The sequence below is a fragment of the Schistocerca nitens genome, chromosome 3, assembly GCF_023898315.1.
Source record: "Schistocerca nitens isolate TAMUIC-IGC-003100 chromosome 3, iqSchNite1.1, whole genome shotgun sequence".
NCBI classification, from domain to species: Eukaryota; Metazoa; Arthropoda; class Insecta; order Orthoptera; family Acrididae; genus Schistocerca; species Schistocerca nitens.
This window is the reverse complement of record NC_064616.1, coordinates 830,240,812-830,261,568: the sequence shown is the minus strand read 5'-3', so window position 1 is coordinate 830,261,568 and position 20,757 is coordinate 830,240,812. Positions and strand designations below refer to the sequence as shown.

General features: G+C 39.4%; 1 protein-coding gene across 1 annotated transcript in view; it reads left to right on the top strand.

Annotated features, from left to right (window-relative positions):
* The window catches only part of LOC126248853 (phosphotriesterase-related protein), a 220,840-nt gene that overhangs the window by 137,810 nt on the left and 62,273 nt on the right, over positions 1–20,757 (top strand). Inside the window, exon 5 of the mRNA XM_049950283.1 lies at positions 19,011–19,175. Coding sequence (XP_049806240.1) covers positions 19,011–19,175 — 165 coding nt within the window. The remainder of the gene's footprint in view (positions 1–19,010; positions 19,176–20,757) is intronic.

Genomic DNA, 20,757 nt, shown 5'->3' with positions numbered 1-20,757 from the left:
TCTATCATTATATGTTTTGCTCACATATTAGGATAACATTTTTAAAAGGTTTTTATGAACTCACTCTACTATGCCAATAGTTATAGGTTATTAAAAGCTCACATATTTGTTCAAACAAAGCAGACGTAAAACTGGTTCCTTGGTCCATAAAAATGACATCAGGACTTTCAAAAGATAATACAAAATGTTTGAGAAATGCTTTTGCCACTGTTTCAGCTGGCATGTCAGCAGTTAGTACTAAAACCAGGTAGCATGTGAAATGGTCATTAATTGACAGAATATACTTGTCTTCATGTTGAGTATGTGAAAAAGGTCACATAAAGTGTAAAGCTACTATCTCAAAAGGCCTCAAGTGTTTAGACGTGGTTTATGGGATTCATAGCCTGGTTTGTTGCACTCTTTGGGTGCACATAATACATACATGAATATAATTTTCAATGTCATGCTGCTGGGCTTCCCACCACTAATGCATCACAATGTGTACATTAGTGGCAAACCACTCACTTTGACAGGCTTAGATAGTATACTGACTTTGGATAATGATACGGTACTGGAGCACCTTTCATATCACCGGTTGATTCTGAAAGGGCACTTTGCCGCACAGGATACCATCTTTGGATATGAATCATTGGCATTCTCTGTCTTGTTCTTGAACCTGGCATTCTGCATCTTGTTCTCCCACCTCCTGCCACTCAGCAATCAATACCTCATCTAATTACAACATCTAAACCTTCCTGCTTATCATATCCACTTTATGACATAAATTTCCAAGCTTATGATGCATGTCATAATCATATTTACTTAGCATAAATGCCCCTTATGTCAGATGATTGCTTGGATCCTTTAAATTCAACTGAAACAGAAGGGCTATATGGTCAGTAACTACTATGAACTTCCTACCCTATAGGTAGTACTTAAAATAGTTCACCCCAAATAAAACTCCTGTGTCATGCTATAGTCAATTTCTATCTTATTGAGCTGGTGAGAGCTGTAACCAATAGCTGTCTTAAAAGACATCCCACAGCAAAACTGACTGCATCACAAGACAAGGTAAATGGTTTTCAAAGTCAGGATATATTAACAAAGGTGATTTCATGAAGACATCTGTAAGCTGATGCATTGCAGTCTCACATTCTGTGGTAGATATGCAAGATACCCAGTAATCAACAACTTGATCATCATATTGATCACAGTAGCATAATCTTTGACAAAATGGTGATAATAATTTGCTATTCTGAGGAGTGACTGTCAAATTTTCATGTCTACCATTACCATAAGTCATCAACTTTCTTTCACAGCAGCTGAACTGTTAACATGGTCCAGGTACTGAACCTATGATTTCGCAAAAGAACATTTCTCTAACTTCAAAGTTATTGTGCCCCATGCTTTTCAGTTGTTTGGCATGTTATTTGATTGTTCACAGAAACACAATAATATTGTCCAAATAAACCAAGCATATAGTTTCAATCCCCTTAACAACAGGTCAGAAAACTATTGATATGTTGATGGTATGTTCCTCAAATCAAAATGCATCCTAAGAAATTTGTGCAACCCTGAAGGGCACCATGAATGCTCTTTTGGTCCTGTTTTGATATGCATTAGGGATCTGATGATTGCCTGATTTCATATCCAAAGTAGTGAAGTACATGGAAATTCCGAGCCTCACTAAAATTTAATCTATTCAAGGTAAGGATATATATCACATATGGCCACCTTGTTTACTGCATGTTGTCAGCCCATAGGCAAAAGGTTTCCTCACAACTAATACATTTCTTGGGTATAATTACTACAGGTGAGGCCTAGGGGCTAGAGAATGGCAGAATGATTCCCATGTCTAATTGTTTCTGGACACTCTATTCTATGATCAACTGTAAATGATATGGGATTCATTAGGGCTTAGGCATTACAGTCTGGCATCCTTGGTCAGACTTTCATGACAGGTCAAATCTGTGGCCAGAAAATATCACCTTTCTTCAGATGGCCACACAAGCTCCTCCAGTACCTGATTCTGATAAATTTGACAGTTTTTCTGGAAACAATTTATAATGGATGGCATGATCGTGTACATTTCTTTCATTAGTAATGACTTCTGCTTCCTATTCTTTTGAAAATGTACTCCTCCCGTAAGTGATTGTTCATCATAAACTGTTTTAGGTGTTGACCTGTGCAGTTCCATGTGGAATTAAAACATCTTTTAATTCAAAGTTATCTAAGAAATTTGGTACACATACTTTCCAATTCACAATCTCTGCCTTCCAAAGGCATGTTTTTCATGCACTTGAAGTCAATCTAGAACTTCATTCTGGGTGAGCAGGTCAACCAGAAAGATAGGTCCATCAGGCTTTCAAATTTTGGCTGTCACTCAGAAAAACCTCCCTCCATTATTGTGTGGGAATTCCCCTTGATAGGTCAGGGGTGCACTACATGAAGAACGCAGCTACTTGGGTAGCTGAGTACTTGAGGAGTGCACTTAAGGGATTCTTAAGCTAGGCAGTAGTTTGAGGTGCTCTGATGAACACTCACCAGTTCATATGCAGCAAGGGAAGTCAAACGGCATTTCAAATAAAGACACTTCAACTGTCACAATTTTATCAGTGAACTGTCAAAGCATTCATAATAATGTTCCCAAATTTACTGCCCTACAGCAAAGTTCTCATGCTCAAATTGTTCTTGGGACTGAGGACTGGATGAAAGCTAAAGTGGAAAGCGCTGAGATATTTAGTGAGTAGTGGAATGTATATTATCAGAAAGACAGATTAGGGGCCATAGGGAGGGGGGGGGGGGGGGGGGGAGTGATTATTGCAGTTGACAAAAATATTGTTTCTTTTTAGGTCGAAGTTGAGTGTGACAGTGAGGTCGTCTGGTCATGTATAACAGGTGTAGGAGGAACCAAGTTAATTGTTGGAAGTTTTTACCTGCCACCCAATTGTATTGTGACAGGTCTAGAGGCATTCAAAGAAAGTGTATGGTCAATAGTGCAAATACTCAGATCATGCAGTACTAGTTGGAGGCAAGTTTAACCTGCCAAGCATAGACTGGGGTATCTATAGATTCATTGTGGGGGGTACAGACAGACAGACATGGTAAATACTTTTGAACACATTTTCTGAAAATTGTCTTGAGCAGCTAGCTTGGCATCCCACATCAAATGGAAATATCTTAGAACTTATATCTACAAATAGGCTGGACCTTATTGACAAGGCAGTATAGAAACGCAACAACAATGATGTCAGTATAGCAACTATGATTATGAAAGTTAATAAATAAGTCAAGAAGGCTAGGAGAGTGTTTCTGCTAGATAGAGAAGATAACCCGTTATTAGTATCCCACTTAGACATTGAGCTGGCATCACTTAGTTCCACTAAGATGGATGAGGAGGAATTATGGGCAAAATATAAGCAGATTGTAAATCAGAGTCTGAAGGTTTCTGCACCTAGTAAATGGATGAAGAATGGAAAAGACCCACCATGGTTTAATAACAAAATATCATGGATGCTCAGGAAGCAAAGGCTCTTGCACTCTCAGTTCAAAAGAGAACCAACAAATGATGACAAGTGAAGACTAGTAGAGATTCATGCATCTGTGAAAAGATCTGTGAACAAAGCATAAAAGAACTACCACTGTCACAACTTAGCATAAGATCTGGCAGAGAACCTGAGAAAATTATGGTCTTATGTAAAATCACTAAGCGGGTCTAAGGCTTCCATTCAGTCCCTTGTTGACCAGTCTGGCGTGGCAGTTGAAGATAGCAAAATGAAAGCTGAAGTTTTAAATTTCACATTCAGGAAATCATTCACACAGGAGAATCATACAAACATACCATCATTTGACCATGGGACAGACTCCCATATGGGTGACATAGTAATAAGCATACCTGGCACAGAGAAACATCTGAAAGATTTGAAAGGAAATAAATCACCTTGTCTGCATGGAATCCCAGTTCGATTTACAAAAAGTAATGTACAGCATTGTTCCCTTACCTAGCTTGCATTTATTGTGAGTCTCTCATCCAGCACAAAGTCTCAAGTGACTGAAAAAAAGCACAGGTGACTCCAGTATACAAGAAGGGACCTGCAAAATAACAGATCAATATCCCTAACTTCTGTTTCCTGCAGAATCCTTGAGCATATCCTCAGTTTGAATATAATGAACTTTCTTGAGACTGAGAAGCTTATGTCCATGAACCAGCATGGTTTTAGAAAGCATCACTCATGTGAAACTCAGCTTGCCCTTTTCTCACACGATATACTGAGAACTATGGATGAAGGGCAACAGGCAGAATCCATATTTCTATACTTCTGGAAAGCATTTGACATGGTGCCTCACTGCAGACTGTTAACTAAGGTACAAGTATATGGGATAAGTTCACAGATATGTGAGTGGCTTGAAGACTTGTTAAATATCAAAACCCAGTATATTGTCCTCAGTGGCAAGTGTTCATCAGAGACAAGGGAAGTGTGATACAACTGCTGTTGTTCTCTATTTATATAACTGATTTGGCAGGCAGTGTGGACAGTAATCTGCAGTTGTTTGCTGATGATGATGTGGTGTACGATAAAATGTCAAAGTTGAGTGACTGTAGGAAGGTACAAGATGACTTAGACAAAATTTCCAGTTGGTGTGATGAATGGCAGCTAGCCCTAAATGTGGAAAAATGTAATTTAATGCAGATTAGTAGGAAGATCGAAATTGTAATGTTCAGCTACAGTATTACTAGTGTCCTGCTTGACAGAGTCAAGTCATTTAAATATCTGGGTGTAACACTGCAAAGTGATATGAGGTGGAACGAGCATATGAGAACTTTGGTAGGAAAGGTGAATGGTTGACTTTGGTTCATTGGGAGAATTTTAGGAAATAGAAGTTCACCTGTAAAGGAGACTGCATATAGGAAGCTGCTGCAACCTATTCTTGAGTACTGCTTGAGTGTTTGGGATCCATACCAGGTCAGACTGAAGGAAGACACCAAAGAAATTCAGAGGCTAGCTGCTAGATTTGTTACTGGTAAGTTTGAACAATATGTAAGATGCTTTGGTAACTGAAATGGGAATCCCTGGAGGGAAGGCATTGTTCATTTTCAGAAACACTATTGAGAAAATTTAGAGAACCGGCATTTGTAGCTGACTGCTGAAAGATTCTACTGCCACAAACATACATCGCACATAAGGGCCACAAAGATAAGAGAGAGTAATTAGGGCTCATAAGGAGGCATATAGACAGTCATTTTTCTCTTGCTCTGTTTGTGAGTGGAACAGGAAAGGAAATGAGAAGTAGTGGTATGGGGTACCATCTGCCACGCACCGTACAGTGGCTTGCGGAGTATTTATGTAAATGTAGATGTGGATGTACTGCCACATATGGTTTCAGGTGCATTTGCCCTTAATACACAGATATGCAGTTCACTGGAATCTTGGGGAGTGGGACCCTTCATCCATTTCTTCCATTCCTCTCTCATATACACTTTAAATGTTTTATTTATCAAGACATCAAGAGGGTGCAAAATAGCAGCAAGCTCTGTATTTCCCTGTCTCATTTTCTCTTTCACAGAATTTTTCAAATGACTACTAAACTGATCTAGCACAAGAAGAGAACTCTTATTCAGTAAACACCTTTCCTTCTCTCCTATACTCTGTTAACCCATAGTTTCATATCAGCCTCATCCATCTGACCCTTGTCATGTATGTGAACAACAACAATTGGCTGTATTTCAGAAAGTATTAGCATTGTTTTGCACTTGAAAATGATCACTGGATTAATTTTAATACTCTCAGCACAACATGAAAGCACAACAGTGTAGTGCATTTTTCATGTCCACTTGTTTTTATAGTTACAGTTTTAGCACCTTCCATGGCAAAAGTTTTGTTATTTGGCACATCAAATGTCAGAGGAATTTCATCCATATTTGATATATTTAGTTCCACATTGGTTTCCTTTTGATGATGAATAATACAGTGATGGAAAGCTAATATTTTCTCTTCATAGTCTTGTTGCATTTTCTGGGACATTTTGGTTTTGGTTCACATGCTAAGTTCATGACACTTCATAAACCTGTAGCTGCAAAGGCGCAAGTGGGCAGATGGGCTTGCAGGCATGTAGCACCCTTATGAATGCATCATGGACCTGATGTTGACAGCTGAATGCAACAGTGATGAGGTTTGATGAGGCCTCCAATGTCAGAGTCAGGACCCCCCCATGGCAGTACTGCCAGGTCAGATAGCACATTGCTGGCAACAGATGAGAGTCACCACTGGGTGGCAGCATGAGTGGCATTGTGGCTGAAACAGGCAGCTAGGCACTGTTATCAGCATTGGGCAGCAGGCTGGCAGCATGGCACTGAATGATGACCACAGTGGGTGGTAGGCAGTGCACCTGCAGACTTTGCTTGGAATGGACAGGCGTTGGAGTGGCTGTGGTGAGGGCACATGGGGCCACAGCAGGGCCACATTCAAATATGTCAGGGAGGCACACCATGTGGCAGCACAGGTTCAGTGCATGAGAGCACTTGCTCACAGACTGCTGAAATGCAGTCAGCCTTTGCTTGAAATAGCAGTAGGACACACAATGTCAGCCCAGTGACAGACAGACACCAACCACAGTTGAACCGTGCCCAGGCTTGTTTCATAGTTGAATGAAAGCATAATGCACACCATATTTTTAGTCATGAAAATATGGTCTTTTACAGACTGTAAGATGGGCCATCCTGCTTGTTTAGCACCAGTTTCATACAGGTGCTGGGATGAGTGAGGGACAGAACACCCAATAAGAGTAGCTTCATATAAGAATAGGAGAATTAAATAGATACAATATGAGCTTGTATTTCAGTACTTTGAATACAATGGGTGTGCCTGGGGAGGGCAAACATACCACCAGCAGTTTGGAGGAGCCATTACAACTGAACTGCAGTGGACCGAAGTCTATAAAATGGGAAAGAAAGGAAAGTGCATGCTGTCAAGTCGGCGGCTGAGAACAGGGAGAGAGAACCAAGTCTGGAATCCATGTTCTGCAGCAGCCTCTGGAGGCACATGTAACATCTTTCCAACATTTTATATTGGTTGCTTGCAGATGTCACACTGATAACATATCTGTCAGCAGACACTAACCAGTAAAAACCACTTCTGGCCTGCAACACAGATTGTACCTGGTGAGCAAATCTTGGGAACAACACCATGAATAGGTGACAGTTCGAGAGTGAAAGAAATTGAATTTAACATTCCAAAATCAATGATAAAATGTTCACAAAATTCCTTCAAACAGGTGACAGCACCTCCACAGCAGTCTGCAACAAAGTGAAGTTTCACATGAAAGAAGAGCACTTGAGCTTTTCAAATGGTATTCCTCTTATACATTCCTCACACTGTCAGCATATGTGTGATCTGCAATGTATGGTCGTGTAACTAAGGCCTCCCGTTGGGTAGACAGTATGCCGGGTACAAGTTTTTCCATTTGACACCACTTTGGTGACTTGCGCATTGATGGGGATGAAATAATGATGATTAAGACAACACAACACCCAGTCCCTGAGCAGAGAAAACCTCCAACCCAGCCGGGAATCAAGCCCGGGCCCTTAGGATTGGCACTGTTGTGCTGACCACTCACTGACCAGGGGTGGACACAATGTATAGTAACTGAAGAAAACTTCACAAGCTAAGATCACTAAAAAAAGAATTTTATTGGATGACTGGTTTTGATAGAGCTATGTTGTCATCATTGGGTCTTATGTCCGCTCCCAGTAGCTGAGTGGTCAGGGTGACTGAATGTCATACCTAATGGCCCAGGTTCGATTGCCGGCTGGGTCAGAGATTTTCTCCACTCAGGGACTGGGTGTTGTGTTGTCCTTATCATCATCATTTCATCCCCATTGACACACAAGTGTAAAAAAAAAAAAAAAAAAAAAAAAAAAAAAAAAAAAAAACGTACAGCAGAGGCCGGCTTTATTCATTATTTGATTATATCATAATTGCTTCATTAAGTAATAAATAAACACCTGCTCTGCTTATTTAATCCAAAATTGACTGTACTGAAAAACACTCCACAGTTACAGATCCTTATGCTAAGGCAAACGTAACTTTCATTACTGATCAGACAAAATTATCACTTTGCAAAACTATTATTTCACTGTATTCCATCAAATTACTTAAGATTCTAGCCTGAAGGGTGATATACATACAAACATTGCTTATTCTTTCCACATACATTACTCCAGGCATCTATGTTTGAAATTGTAATTCCTTAATGTTAAAAAAGGCTGTACCATGACACTTCTATGGGTAGATTGTTATCTCCATATACTGATGGCATTGAACACAAGCACTTCTATTATACCACAATTAATATTAAGATCTAGTATTCAAGATGATTTTTACTGCATATTACCTCTGCTGCTGCACTAAATTACACTAACTTCACACATGAGCTGATTACTTTAGATGATAATTATCCTTCACATGTGCTGACACCTTTCATTTTCAGTTTACCTTACCTTTGTGTTTGACATAAATTCTTTAATCATAGTACCGATTTATTTTCTACCCTCCTCTTATCATTCTATTACTTGTACTAACACAAAATAATATATATAAATAATACTGGAGAAACCTTTTCTAAAATATTCTAATACTAACATATCTTTCTGTACAAAATCATATGAAAGTAGAAGAGAGCTTAATTCTTATTGGCTTACAAAAAACATATAGGATAGGAGAAGAGTTTGACTGCCTCAGGAAACATGAAAAATGAGACAGACAGCAGGGATAAGCATTATCACCACATAATGAATCCAACACAGAATGTTGAACCCCCCTACTTGCTATTACACAAGAAATTATTCCCAAATATTACATCACTGCTAAGATTTTGAATTATGAAGAAATTGCATTCCAACCGCTGTCCTGCCAATTCCACAGTTAATAATTCTGTGTTTAACCCTGTTGTCAGCAGAAAATTTCCTGGCAGCTATTACTTGAATTTTACACTGTTTTTCAGAAGCCTCCACCTTCCTACTGTAGTCATCACAAAGCTTTCTTCTCTCTTCTACACATTTACTACTCACCAATGTTAATTTCCCATTAGCGTTATGTGCTACAGTCTTTATGTTTTCATCACAATCTTTAGCTATGGCCTCAACAATCTTATTTAATTCTGAAAGGTTGGAGCTGACTACCTTAATCTCCTCTTTAATTTCTTTCTTCAGTTCATCCTTTAAGCTAACCATGTCAGTTAATTGCTATTAGTTTTGTTTTCCATCCTGCTAATGTCTTTCCTCATACTACTAATGTCTTCTTTCATACTACTAATGTTATTTTCCATCCTATTCATGTCTTCATTTATACTCATATTACTCAAACAGCTCAAACTAGTCATATTTTGTATTAACATTGCTCCCAAAGTTTCGTCTGCCATAAACTTTTGTCCTTGCTTACTTTCGCTACTAGGTTCCTCCTCCTTAACCTTAACGATCTCATGTACTTCAGTATTGTTTTTACCCATTCCGCTCACCTCACGATACACTGTAGATGATGCTTTTATCATTTCATCTACTAAAGGAATTTTGCCCCATCATTCAAACTTACATTCATGTTTGATCTATAACTAATAGCATCTACAGAACCAGTCTGCTGTTGTCCCTTGCCTCCCATCTCACAATCTTGTTCCTTAAGGTCACTCATTATGTATCAATTAATACAAAACAGCTTTTACAATGAATTACCTTGTTTTTAATCACTTGTCTGCAGATGCAGTGCTGTGGTTCTCGTAGTTGTCATTTGGATCTGCACAGTGGCGGCAAGTTGTCTTGTTTATCTCTGGTCAGTTGTGTCCACCTGCATGCTGATTGGCTGCTCCTGTACTCAATGGCTGCTTCCATAGAACTGACTCACTAGTTGGCTGCTGTCATACTGTGACCATGAAACTCCAGTTCTGATTGGCTGTAGCATCTGTTCACAGTAAACCGCTGCTGATTTCACTTTTCAAATTTCCTGAGTCCTTGTTTTATTGTGGCTACATTCAATATTCCTCACCCATGGCACCACTTGTAGCAGATCTGCCTGCTTTATTTTCTTTGTTTGTTGTCCTCGGTGTCGATGTACTGCGTTGCTACCCTGGCTGAAAGATGGGTTGTGGATTCAGACACTGATGACTGTAAATAATGTAGCCAACAGGTGCACAGTTGTGATTCACAGTACTTTAATTTCATTTTTCACAACCCCCTAATAATACACAGTTATATGGCCAATGCACTATTGTTTAACTTTCAATAAGCCTCATTATTAGTTTACAGGCAAAACTCCACATACTGCAACAGTAGTTTCCTGTTGAACAACTATGACCAGTAAAACCTAACCACAAAGTTCACAGTTCTTAAAGAATAATCAGGTACATATGGAGCAGAGCAGACATTGTCATTGTTTTTACACACAGCTTAATTGTTTAACACTTATTCCACAGTTAAGTTGAAGCATTGTTGTAGTTCTAATCAACACAGGCTTCTCGTCTGACACCCAGCCACAGACTGACTGTCTCATGACCAAAAATCGAGCCCTTATATATCCTCAGAATAATAGATACTGAACTTACACATTGGTTAAAGTTAAATTTACAGAAATTACAACTAAAACCACATACGGTCAAACAGAGCCTTGACGATACGTACGTTTGCCCTCACATTCCCATGCAGTCCAGTACTGGGCCAGTGTCACATCTGAATGCCCCACAAATCTAAATTTTGCATGATTTGACCATCTGGCCAAATGGAAAGCCGCAATGGGGCACCGTTCAAAGTTTTTCAGGTGTTGATAACACTATCACACACAAGTATGCAGCACTTCCATGTCATTCACAGTGATCTCACATCACCCTCACTTTTCATATCCTTTATAGTGATAATGCAGGAGTAGGTTTAATAATGAATAAGAAAATAGGAATATGGGTAAGCTACTATGAACAGCATACTGATTGCATTATCATAGCCAAGATAGACACAAGCCCACAACCAACTCAGTAGTACAAGTTTATATGTCAACTAGCCCCGCAGATGAGTAAGGGATTGAAGAAATGTATGATGATATAAAAGAAATTATTCAGATAGTTAAGAGAGGTGAAAATTTAATTATGGTGGGGGACTGGAATTTGATAATAGTAAAAGGAGGAGAAGGAAAAATGGCAGGTGAATATGGATTGGATGAAAGGAATGAAAGAGGAAGCTGTCTGGTAAAATTTTGCACAAGAAAGAAGGTTGTGTATATAGAACAGTTCTGGAGACACCAGAAGGTATCATACTGGTTATATTATGGTAAGGCACCAATTCAGGACCAGATTTTAAATTGTAAGACATTTCCAGAGGTAGATGTGGACTATGATCACAATTTGTCGGTTATGAACTTTAAATTAAAACTGAAGAAATTGCAAAAAGGTAGGAAATTAAGGAGATGGGGCCTGGATGAGTTGAAATAAGCAGAGGTTGTTGAGAGTTTCAGAGGGAGCATTAGAAAATGATTGACTAGAACAGGGGAAAGGAATATGGTAGAAGATGAATGAGTAGCTTTGAGAGATGAAATAGTTAAGACAGCAGAAGAGTGAACAGATAAAAAGACAAGTCCTAATAAAAATATTTGGTTAACATAGGAGATATTGAATTTAACTGATGAAAGGACAACACATAAAAATGCAGCCAATGAAGCAGGCAAAAGGGAATATGGAACATCTAAAAAAGTGACTGACAGGAAGTGCAAAATGGCTAAGCAGGAATGGCGAGAGGACAAATGTAAGAATGTAGCAGCTGATGTAGTTAGGGACAGATACCACCTATAGTTAAATTTAAGAGCCATGTGGAGAAAATGACCATCAAAATCTCAGATGGAAAACTGGTATTGAGCAAAGGAGGGAAAGCTAAAAGCCATGTGGAGAAAATGACCATCAAAATCTCAGATGGAAAACCGGTACTAAGCAAAGGACAGAAAGCTGAAAGGTGGGAGGAGTATATCAAGGGTCTATTCAAATGAGATGAAAGAGGTAATATTACAGAAAGGGAAGAGGATGTAGATGAAGATGTGATGGGAAATACACTCCTGGAAATTGAAATAAGAACACCGTGAATTCATTGTCCCAGGAAGGGGAAACTTTATTGACACATTCCTGGGGTCAGATACATCACATGATCACACTGACAGAACCACAGGCACATAGACACAGGCAACAGAGCATGCACAATGTCGGCACTAGTACAGTGTATATCCACCTTTCGCAGCAATGCAGGCTGCTATTCTCCCATGGAGATGATCGTAGAGATGCTGGATGTAGTCCTGTGGAATGGCTTGCCATGCCATTTCCACCTGGCGCCTCAGTTGGACCAGCGTTCGTGCTGGACGTGCAGACCGCGTGAGACGACGCTTCATCCAGTCCCAAACATGCTCAATGGGGGACAGATCCGGAGATCTTGCTGGCCAGGGTAGTTGACTTACACCTTCTAGAGCACGTTGGGTGGCACGGGATACATGCGGACGTGCATTGTCCTGTTGGAACAGCAAGTTCCCTTGCCGGTCTAGGAATGGTAGAACGATGGGTTCGATGACGGTTTGGATGTACCGTGCACTATTCAGTGTCCCCTCGACGATCACCAGTGGTGTACGGCCAGTGTAGGAGATCGCTCCCCACACCATGATGCCGGGTGTTGGCCCTGTGTGCCTCGGTCGTATGCAGTCCTGATTGTGGCGCTCACCTGCACGGCGCCAAACATGCATACGACCATCATTGGCACCAAGGCAGAAGCGACTCTCATCGCTGAAGACGACATGTCTCCATTCGTCCCTCCATTCATGCCTGTCGCGACACCACTGGAGGCGGGCTGCACGATGTTGGGGCGTGAGCGGTAGACGGCCTAACGGTGTGCGGGACCGTAGCCCAGCTTCATGGAGACGGTTGCGAATGGTCCTCGCCGATACCCCAGGAGCAACAGTGTCCCTAATTTGCTGGGAAGTGGCGGTACGGTCCCCTACGGCACTGCGTAGGATCCTACGGTCTTGGCGTGCATCCGTGCGTCGCTGCGGTCCGGTCCCAGGTCGACGGGCACGTGCACCTTCCGCTGACCACTGGTGACAACATCGATGTACTGTGGAGACCTCACGCCCCACGTGTTGAGCAATTCGGCGGTACGTCCACCCCGGCCTCCCGCATGCCCACTATACGCCCTCGCTCAAAGTCCGTCAACTGCACATACGGTTCACGTCCACGCTGTCACGGCATGCTACCAGTGTTAAAGACTGCGATGGAGCTCCGTATGCCACGGCAAACTGGCTGACACTGACGGCGGCGGTGCACAAATGCTGCGCAGCTAGCGCCATTCGACGGCCAACACCGCGGTTCCTGGTGTGTCCGCTGTGCCGTGCGTGTGATCATTGCTTGTACAGCCCTCTCGCAGTGTCCGGAGCAAGTATGGTGGGTCTGACACACCGGTGTCAATGTGTTCTTTTTTCCATTTCCAGGAGTGTATGATACTGTGAGAATAATTTAGTAGTATTTAGTAGTATTACAGGTAACTCTAAAATGTTTCTGTTTGCTGATGACACTGGCTTGGTAGTAAAGGATGTTGTGTGCAACACTGGCTTGGTTTCAAATAGTGTAGTTCATGACATAAGTTCACAGCTTGTAGAAAATAAACAAACACTAAATCACAGTATGAATCAGTTTTTTCAGTTTTTAACACACAATTCAACAAAACCTGACATTTTGATTTCACAGAATGGGCATATGATTAGTGAAACTGAACAGTTCAAATTTCTAGGTGTTCAGATAGATAGTAAACTGTCATGGAAAGGCCACACTCAGGATCTTGTTCAAAGACTTAATGCTGCCAGTTTTACTATTCGAATGGTATCTGAAGTAAGTTATCGGTAGCACACTGCATCTTGTACATGGTCACTGTGGCACCTGAGGTCACAGCACCAAGCTATGAGACCTGAAGATGGGCGTATAAGAGCCCAAAACTGGTCATGTGATAATAAATGAACCTTACAACTGTAGCGGTATTTTCAGCTGCTGGTATAATGCTCAGTTGCGGATGTTCCTCTGACATGATTGTTTGATGTGTGGGACAGACAAAATACCAATAAGACTTCAAGAAAAATGTAATAATTCCAGTTCCTAACAAATCAGGTGATGATAGTGTGAGTATAACTGACCTATCAGTTTAACACATCATGATTGCAAAATACTAACAAGAATTCTTTACAGAAGAATCAAAAAACTGGTAGATGCTGACCTTTGGGATGATCGGTCGGATTCTAGAACAATGTAGAAACATGTGAGGTATACTGACCCTAAGACTTCTTGTAGAAGATAGGGTAATGAAAGGCAAACCTATGTTTATAGCATTTATACAATTAGATGAACATTTTGACACTGTTGATTAGAATACTTTTCTTGAAATTATGAAAGTGTCATGGGTAAAATACAAGGATCAAAAGGCTAATTACAACTTGTATAGAAACGAGATGGCAGATACAAGAGTTGAGGACTAAGAAAGGGAAACAGTGGTTGACAAGGGAGTGAGACAGGGTTGCAGCCTGTCACCAATATTATTCAAACTATATGTTGCACAAGCAGTAAAGGAACAAAAGAAAAGTTTGGAATAAGAATTGAAGTTCAGGAAGAAGAAATGAAAACTTTGAGGTTTGCCAATGACACTGTAATTCTCTCAGGAACAGCAAAGGTCTTGGAAGAGCAGTTGAATGGAATGGACATCATCTTGAATGGAGGATATAAGATTAAATCAACAAAATCAAAACAAGGTTGATGGAATGTAGTAGCATTAAATCAGGTGGTGCTCAGGTAATTAGATTAGGAAATGAGACACCAAAGGTAGCAGCAAAATAAGTGATGATGGCCAAGGTAGAGAGGATATAAAATGTACACTGGCAATGGCAACAAAAGTGTCTCTGAAGAAGAGTAATTTGTTGCTTTGGAATATAAATTTAAATTCCAGGTAGGAATCTCATCAATATACAAAAAGATGGGTTGCTACTTACTGTAAAGATGGCATGTTAATTTGCAGACAGGCGCAATGAAAAGGCACTTACATAAGACTTTCAGCCACAGCTTTCATCAGAGAAAGAGGAACACACACCATTCATTAATACAAGCAAGCACAACTCCTGCACACATGACCACCAACTCTGGCAGCTCAGGCCAGAGTCAATACATTATCTTTAAATTTCTGATCACTTGTAAGTTGTTTAACACATTTTGTTTCTATGACAACTGTGTAGAGAGAACTCAACCTACCATTTATCATTGATCTGTGAAGGCAATTTTTAATTCTTTTAAGGGTTCTCATATTTATTTCAGAAGAAGCTGTAGTGACAGGGAATATAAGGATCAATTTCTACAGTCTGGAACCGCGCGACTGCTACGGTCGCGGGTTCGAATCCTGCCTCGGGCATGGATGTGTGTGATGTCCTTAGGTTAGTTAGGTTTAAGTAGTTCTAAGTTCTAGGGACTGATGACCTCAGAAGTTAAGTCCCATAGTGCTCAGAGCCATTTGAACCATTAAGGGTCAATTTGATAAACTTTGTTACTTTTTTGTAAATATTTTGAAAATCATTGTCCACAATGATATTAAGAAAGTCTGTGGGTGGTAAATATTTATTTTTGTCAATGTAAATATTTCCTAACTCATTTTCTAGTCATTCTTTCTTGAACAATGGGTAAGTTGTAGAAGTCCATTCCGTTTCATTGTTGGGAAATTTGGTTTATAATGTCCAAATTGATTGTTTTCAAGCAGCTCTATAAGCTGAATATTCCAAAGATATCCAAAACTCATTTCCATTTGCACTATCATGTTACCTAAGCTCTCATAAGACAACATTTTAAGGTTGGGAAGTCATGCACACTAACACTTATTTCACTAAGAAATTTCTGGTTACAGCTTTCAGTACATGAGGTCAATTTTTTCTGATCTCATATCCTTTAACAAATTGATAGTCTTCTTGATTTCAGCATCACACATACTAATACTATATGCAGTTTTGTGCTGAAGAAGTGCCTAGAGGTGATCAGCATATAAAAATATTTCTTTGTAAAGGCAAAGTAGGAAAGGGATTTGAGTTTTGTTAAGAATACTAAGCAAGCCAGAAGCACTGTTGAATGACTCTGTATCTCAGTTTTCATCATTTTTGGCAATATTTTGGGAAATATCTTTAAAATCAGGGTATTTAATATACAATATTGTCTGAAATTTAAGAATTTTATTCTCTTTGAGGATTTGCCAAAAAAAAAGTGAGTGGACTGCTACAAGATTTTAAATGAAAAACTTAACTGCTTTGATATTTTTGGAACAATGTAACAGCACTAGATTAAGTTTACAAGCATAACAATGCAACAATATAGCCGACGGACATTTTTGTTTAATATCATTTTGAATGTCTCCATGTTTATATGCCAATACTGAAGCTCCATCATATGTTTTGATCACTGTTCTATCAGTAATTCCACAAATATCAAGTGTATTGTGTACAATTTGTGAGAAACCCCGAGTAGTTTTGTCACGAGAAACATCGTGAAAACCAATAAATCTTTCTATGGGTTTGTCTTGAGTACAAAACCGGAGAACAATACCCATTTGTGACTTACAAAAAATCCAGGGTTTCATCTGCTTGCACTCCAACAAACTGTAACACTTCCTTAATGCAATCATTAGTGACATCAGTAATCAATTCACTTAATTCATTTTGAATTGTGCTTGATGTTCCTTTGAAACAAGAAGTGCTCTGCATGAATAAACTATTCTTCTCTAGACAAAATTTCTGATAGTTCAAGGTAATTCCATTTGTTACCAGAACTTTCATTTTCAGAGTGCCCTCTGAATGCAAGGTCTTGCTTGCCCAAGAAACGAACATCACCAATAAGTCTCTCAATTATGAATCTATTTTGTTTTACAATCACATTATGTTTTATAGCTAGACGTTTGGCTCCTTCAGAAATTGAATGTTCAATTTGTTCATGACCTAACTACTGAAAACTCACTTGAGTCTGAAGATGCCTTCTTGAATTCTGATGTTTCTCCACTTTTCTGACAATTTTTTATTTACTCTGAAAGAAGCTGACCATTCTTTTTCAGTCCCAGACCCACCAAATAAAATACATACACAACAAATGATTTAGTTGTTACAGAGCAACCTGTAAGCCAAGGATACTTTTAATACCTGAGAAATTGAAATTTTCTGTTTTGTTTCCCATCAACTATTTTAATGTTTAAGTGTGGTGTGCTTTGCTCATCTTTATAAGCACATTTTGTTTTGTAAGTCCAGCTTCAAATTGGTCTGTCATCTAATTCATGAAGTAAAGACACAAGTTTTCCCTCAGCACAAGCCATAATATAATCAGTTAATCACATGCACTCACAAATTATATTACCAAAACAAGTTTTGTTACACCAGGACTGAATAGCATATGAAATAACACAATTTCACAGATGAGACAAGCCTCAATGTCACACTCATACAACACTTGCCACTGTCTGCTGCCCTGTCAGCTGCTGTGTGGAAACTAGAAACCTGCAGTGAACTGTTAAAGTGGATCGCATGCATAGCACAGTGACCACTCAGATCATGGGTGGAGTGAAGAAACTGTAGTAACACGCAACATTACACTGTTTTCAATGCATTGTTATATTCTAACTCTAATTGTAAGCCTTCTTCAAATTTTTGGGTAGGCTAAGCCTCAATAGCCTCTGAAGAGCTTGCCACTAACAGTAAGACCATTACTATGATGTAACTGCTGAATTTCTGGGAGATTGTCAGTATGTAATCTATCAAAGTTAGAATGTTACAAAATTTATTAAATAAGTACAGATGTTTTTATTTAAGAATGGTGTGCTGCATGGTTCTCACTTTATTAAGAAACTGTTGACAATTATACTCTTACAAATTACTAGACACTTCTAGAATGAAATCTTCACTCTGCAACAAAGTGCGAGCTGATATGAAACTTCTTGGTAGATTTAAACTGTGTGCCAGACTGAGACTTGAACTCAGGAACTTTATTTTTGATGGGCAAGTGCTCTAAAAATTGAGCTATCCAAGCACAGCTCAGGACCCATCCTCACAGCTTTACTTCCACCAGTAACTCACCTCCTACCTTCCAAACTTCAAGGAAACCCATCTGTAAAATTTGCAGGACTAGCATTCCTGGAAAAAAGGATATTGCAGAGACATGGCTCAGCAACCACCAGGGGTATGTTTCCAAAATGAAATTCTTGCTCTGCAGTGGAGTATGTTCTGATATGGAACTTTCTGGCAGGTTAAAACTGTGTGCTGGACTGAGACTCGAACTCAGGAGCTTTGCCGAAATGTAGGTTTGCCTTTCCTTAAGCTATCTTCTATGAGAAGTCATAGGGTCAGTATTGCCTTGTGTGTTCCCACATTTTTCCAGAATCCAAACTGATCTCATTGGCTTCTATCAGTTTTTATGTTCTTCTGTATAAAATTCATGTTAGTGTTTTGCAACCATGACCTAAAACTGATAGTTCAGTAATTTTCACATCTGTCAGTACTTGCTTTCTTTGTAATTGGAATTGCCAGAATTCAAGAATATAATAATTCCAATTCCAGTTCTGGTGTCCAGAGTTGATAGTAAATATAAAAGGAAAAATGTATATGGATAATCGAAAAGGGTTATAAATGGTGGTGTGAAGTTGATGTTGCCTCATAGTCATGACAAATCCAACATGTTTTGTCACATGCTGTGAGCAGAGAGAGAGATTCATAGTCACAGTACAATGCCACACTGAAAGAAATACCCAGCCACATACCCAAAAAGGTCATCATATTTCAGTGCAAAATGTGTGTTATAGTATGGGTAACAAACTCAGTAACTTGCATTTTTTTTAAAACCTACAATTTGTGAATAAGATCTGCAAACTGCTTTGCTGAAAACAAGATATTACTTAAGCTATGTAATATTTCATCAGTATAATACAGATAGTAGGTAAAACTTCCAAACTCTTTGTAATTTTTTATTCACAGAATTTGAGAAAAAGGTTATCAAAGCTACAGCTGAGGTTCAGAGCAGTCTAGGCTGTCCTGTCAGCTTTCATCCTGGCCGTCATCCAAAAGCACCATTTGAAATAATGCGACTGTTTGCAGAAGCTGGTGGTAAAGCTGGAAAAACAATAATGTCACACTTGGACAGTAAGTAAAATTTAAAATGAAATCCACTTTATTTTGTTTCAGCGTTTACAGTGTGTGAGAAATGAGCACATATCTGTGATAAAATAATGCTTGTGGTTCAGAGAAAAACATTAAACATGTGTTTCAGTTATTCGTACAATATGTCAGTCAGGATTTCAGTAATATTATTTATGCTAAAACTTATATGTACCAAAATTTACATTTCTGATAAGGGTAATTTTTATTTCACCATATAAGGAAGACTATTCATATTATTTTCAAAGGCTTCTGTGTCACCACAAAAGCAGTAATTAATACAATTTTTGTGGCACATATGTGAGTGGGTGATGTGTAGGAGATAAAAGGATCTTCCTACACTCTTTTGTGAAAAAGGTGCTCTTGATATTTTGTAAACTAATGTCTATGAGATATTCAAAGTTTTCTCCAAGTGTCTTCCAATTTGGATTTTTCAATACCTTTGTAGCATTCGCACATGACCCAAACGAATGTGTTATGACCATTCCTTATCTTTATATAAATGGACCATGAAGTCATATTATGCTACCAATGAAGTAAAGACTGTCACTTGCTTTAGCCATAAGCTAACCTATGTGATCACTCCATTATATACTGAAGAGCCAAAGAAACTGGTACACCTGCCTAATATCGTGTAGGGCCCCCGCGAGCACACAGAAGTGCTGCAGCACAATGTGTCTAAAATAGTGCTGGAGGGAACTGACACCATGAATCATGCAGGGCTGTCCATAAATTCGTATTGGTATGAGGGGGTGGAGGTCTCTTCTTAACAGCACGTTGCAAGACATCCCAGATATGCTCAATAATGTTCATGTCCTGGGTGTTTGGTGGCCAGCAGAAGTGTTTAAACTAATAAGAGTGTTCCTGGAGCCGCTCTGTAGCAATTCTGAACATGTGGGGTGTCACATTGTCCTGCTGGAATTGCCCAAGTCCGTCGGAATGCACAATGGGCGTGAATGGATTGAGGTGATCAGACAGGATGCTTATGTATATGTCAACTATCAGAGCTGTATCTAAATGTATCAGGGATCCCATATCACTCCAGTGACATATGCCCAACATCATTACAGAGCCTCCACCAGCTTGAACAGTTCCCTGCTGACATGCAGGTTTCATGGATTCCTGAAGTTTTCTCCATACCCATACACGTCCCTCTACTCGATACAATTTGAAACAAGACTTGTCTGACCAGACAACATGTTGCCAGTCATCAATAGTCCAATGTCATATTTATGGGCCCAGGTGAGGGCACACAAGTGGCCTTTGTCTCCAAAGGTCCATATCAATGATGTTTCATTGAATGGTTCGCATGCTGACACTTGTTGATGGCCCAGCATTGAAATCTGCAGAAATTTGTGGAAGGGTTACACTTCTGTCACATTAAATTATTCTCTTCTGTCTTTATTGATCCCATTCTTGTAGGATTTTTTTCCAGCTTGTAATCTCCCCCTTATTAATCGACCTATCTTGTTTGTGATATAAAATATGACCGTGGATCGCATGTATGCATAATGGAATTTTTCTAATATGATAAGGCTATCTTTCCCAAAGAAGTAATACCGATAAG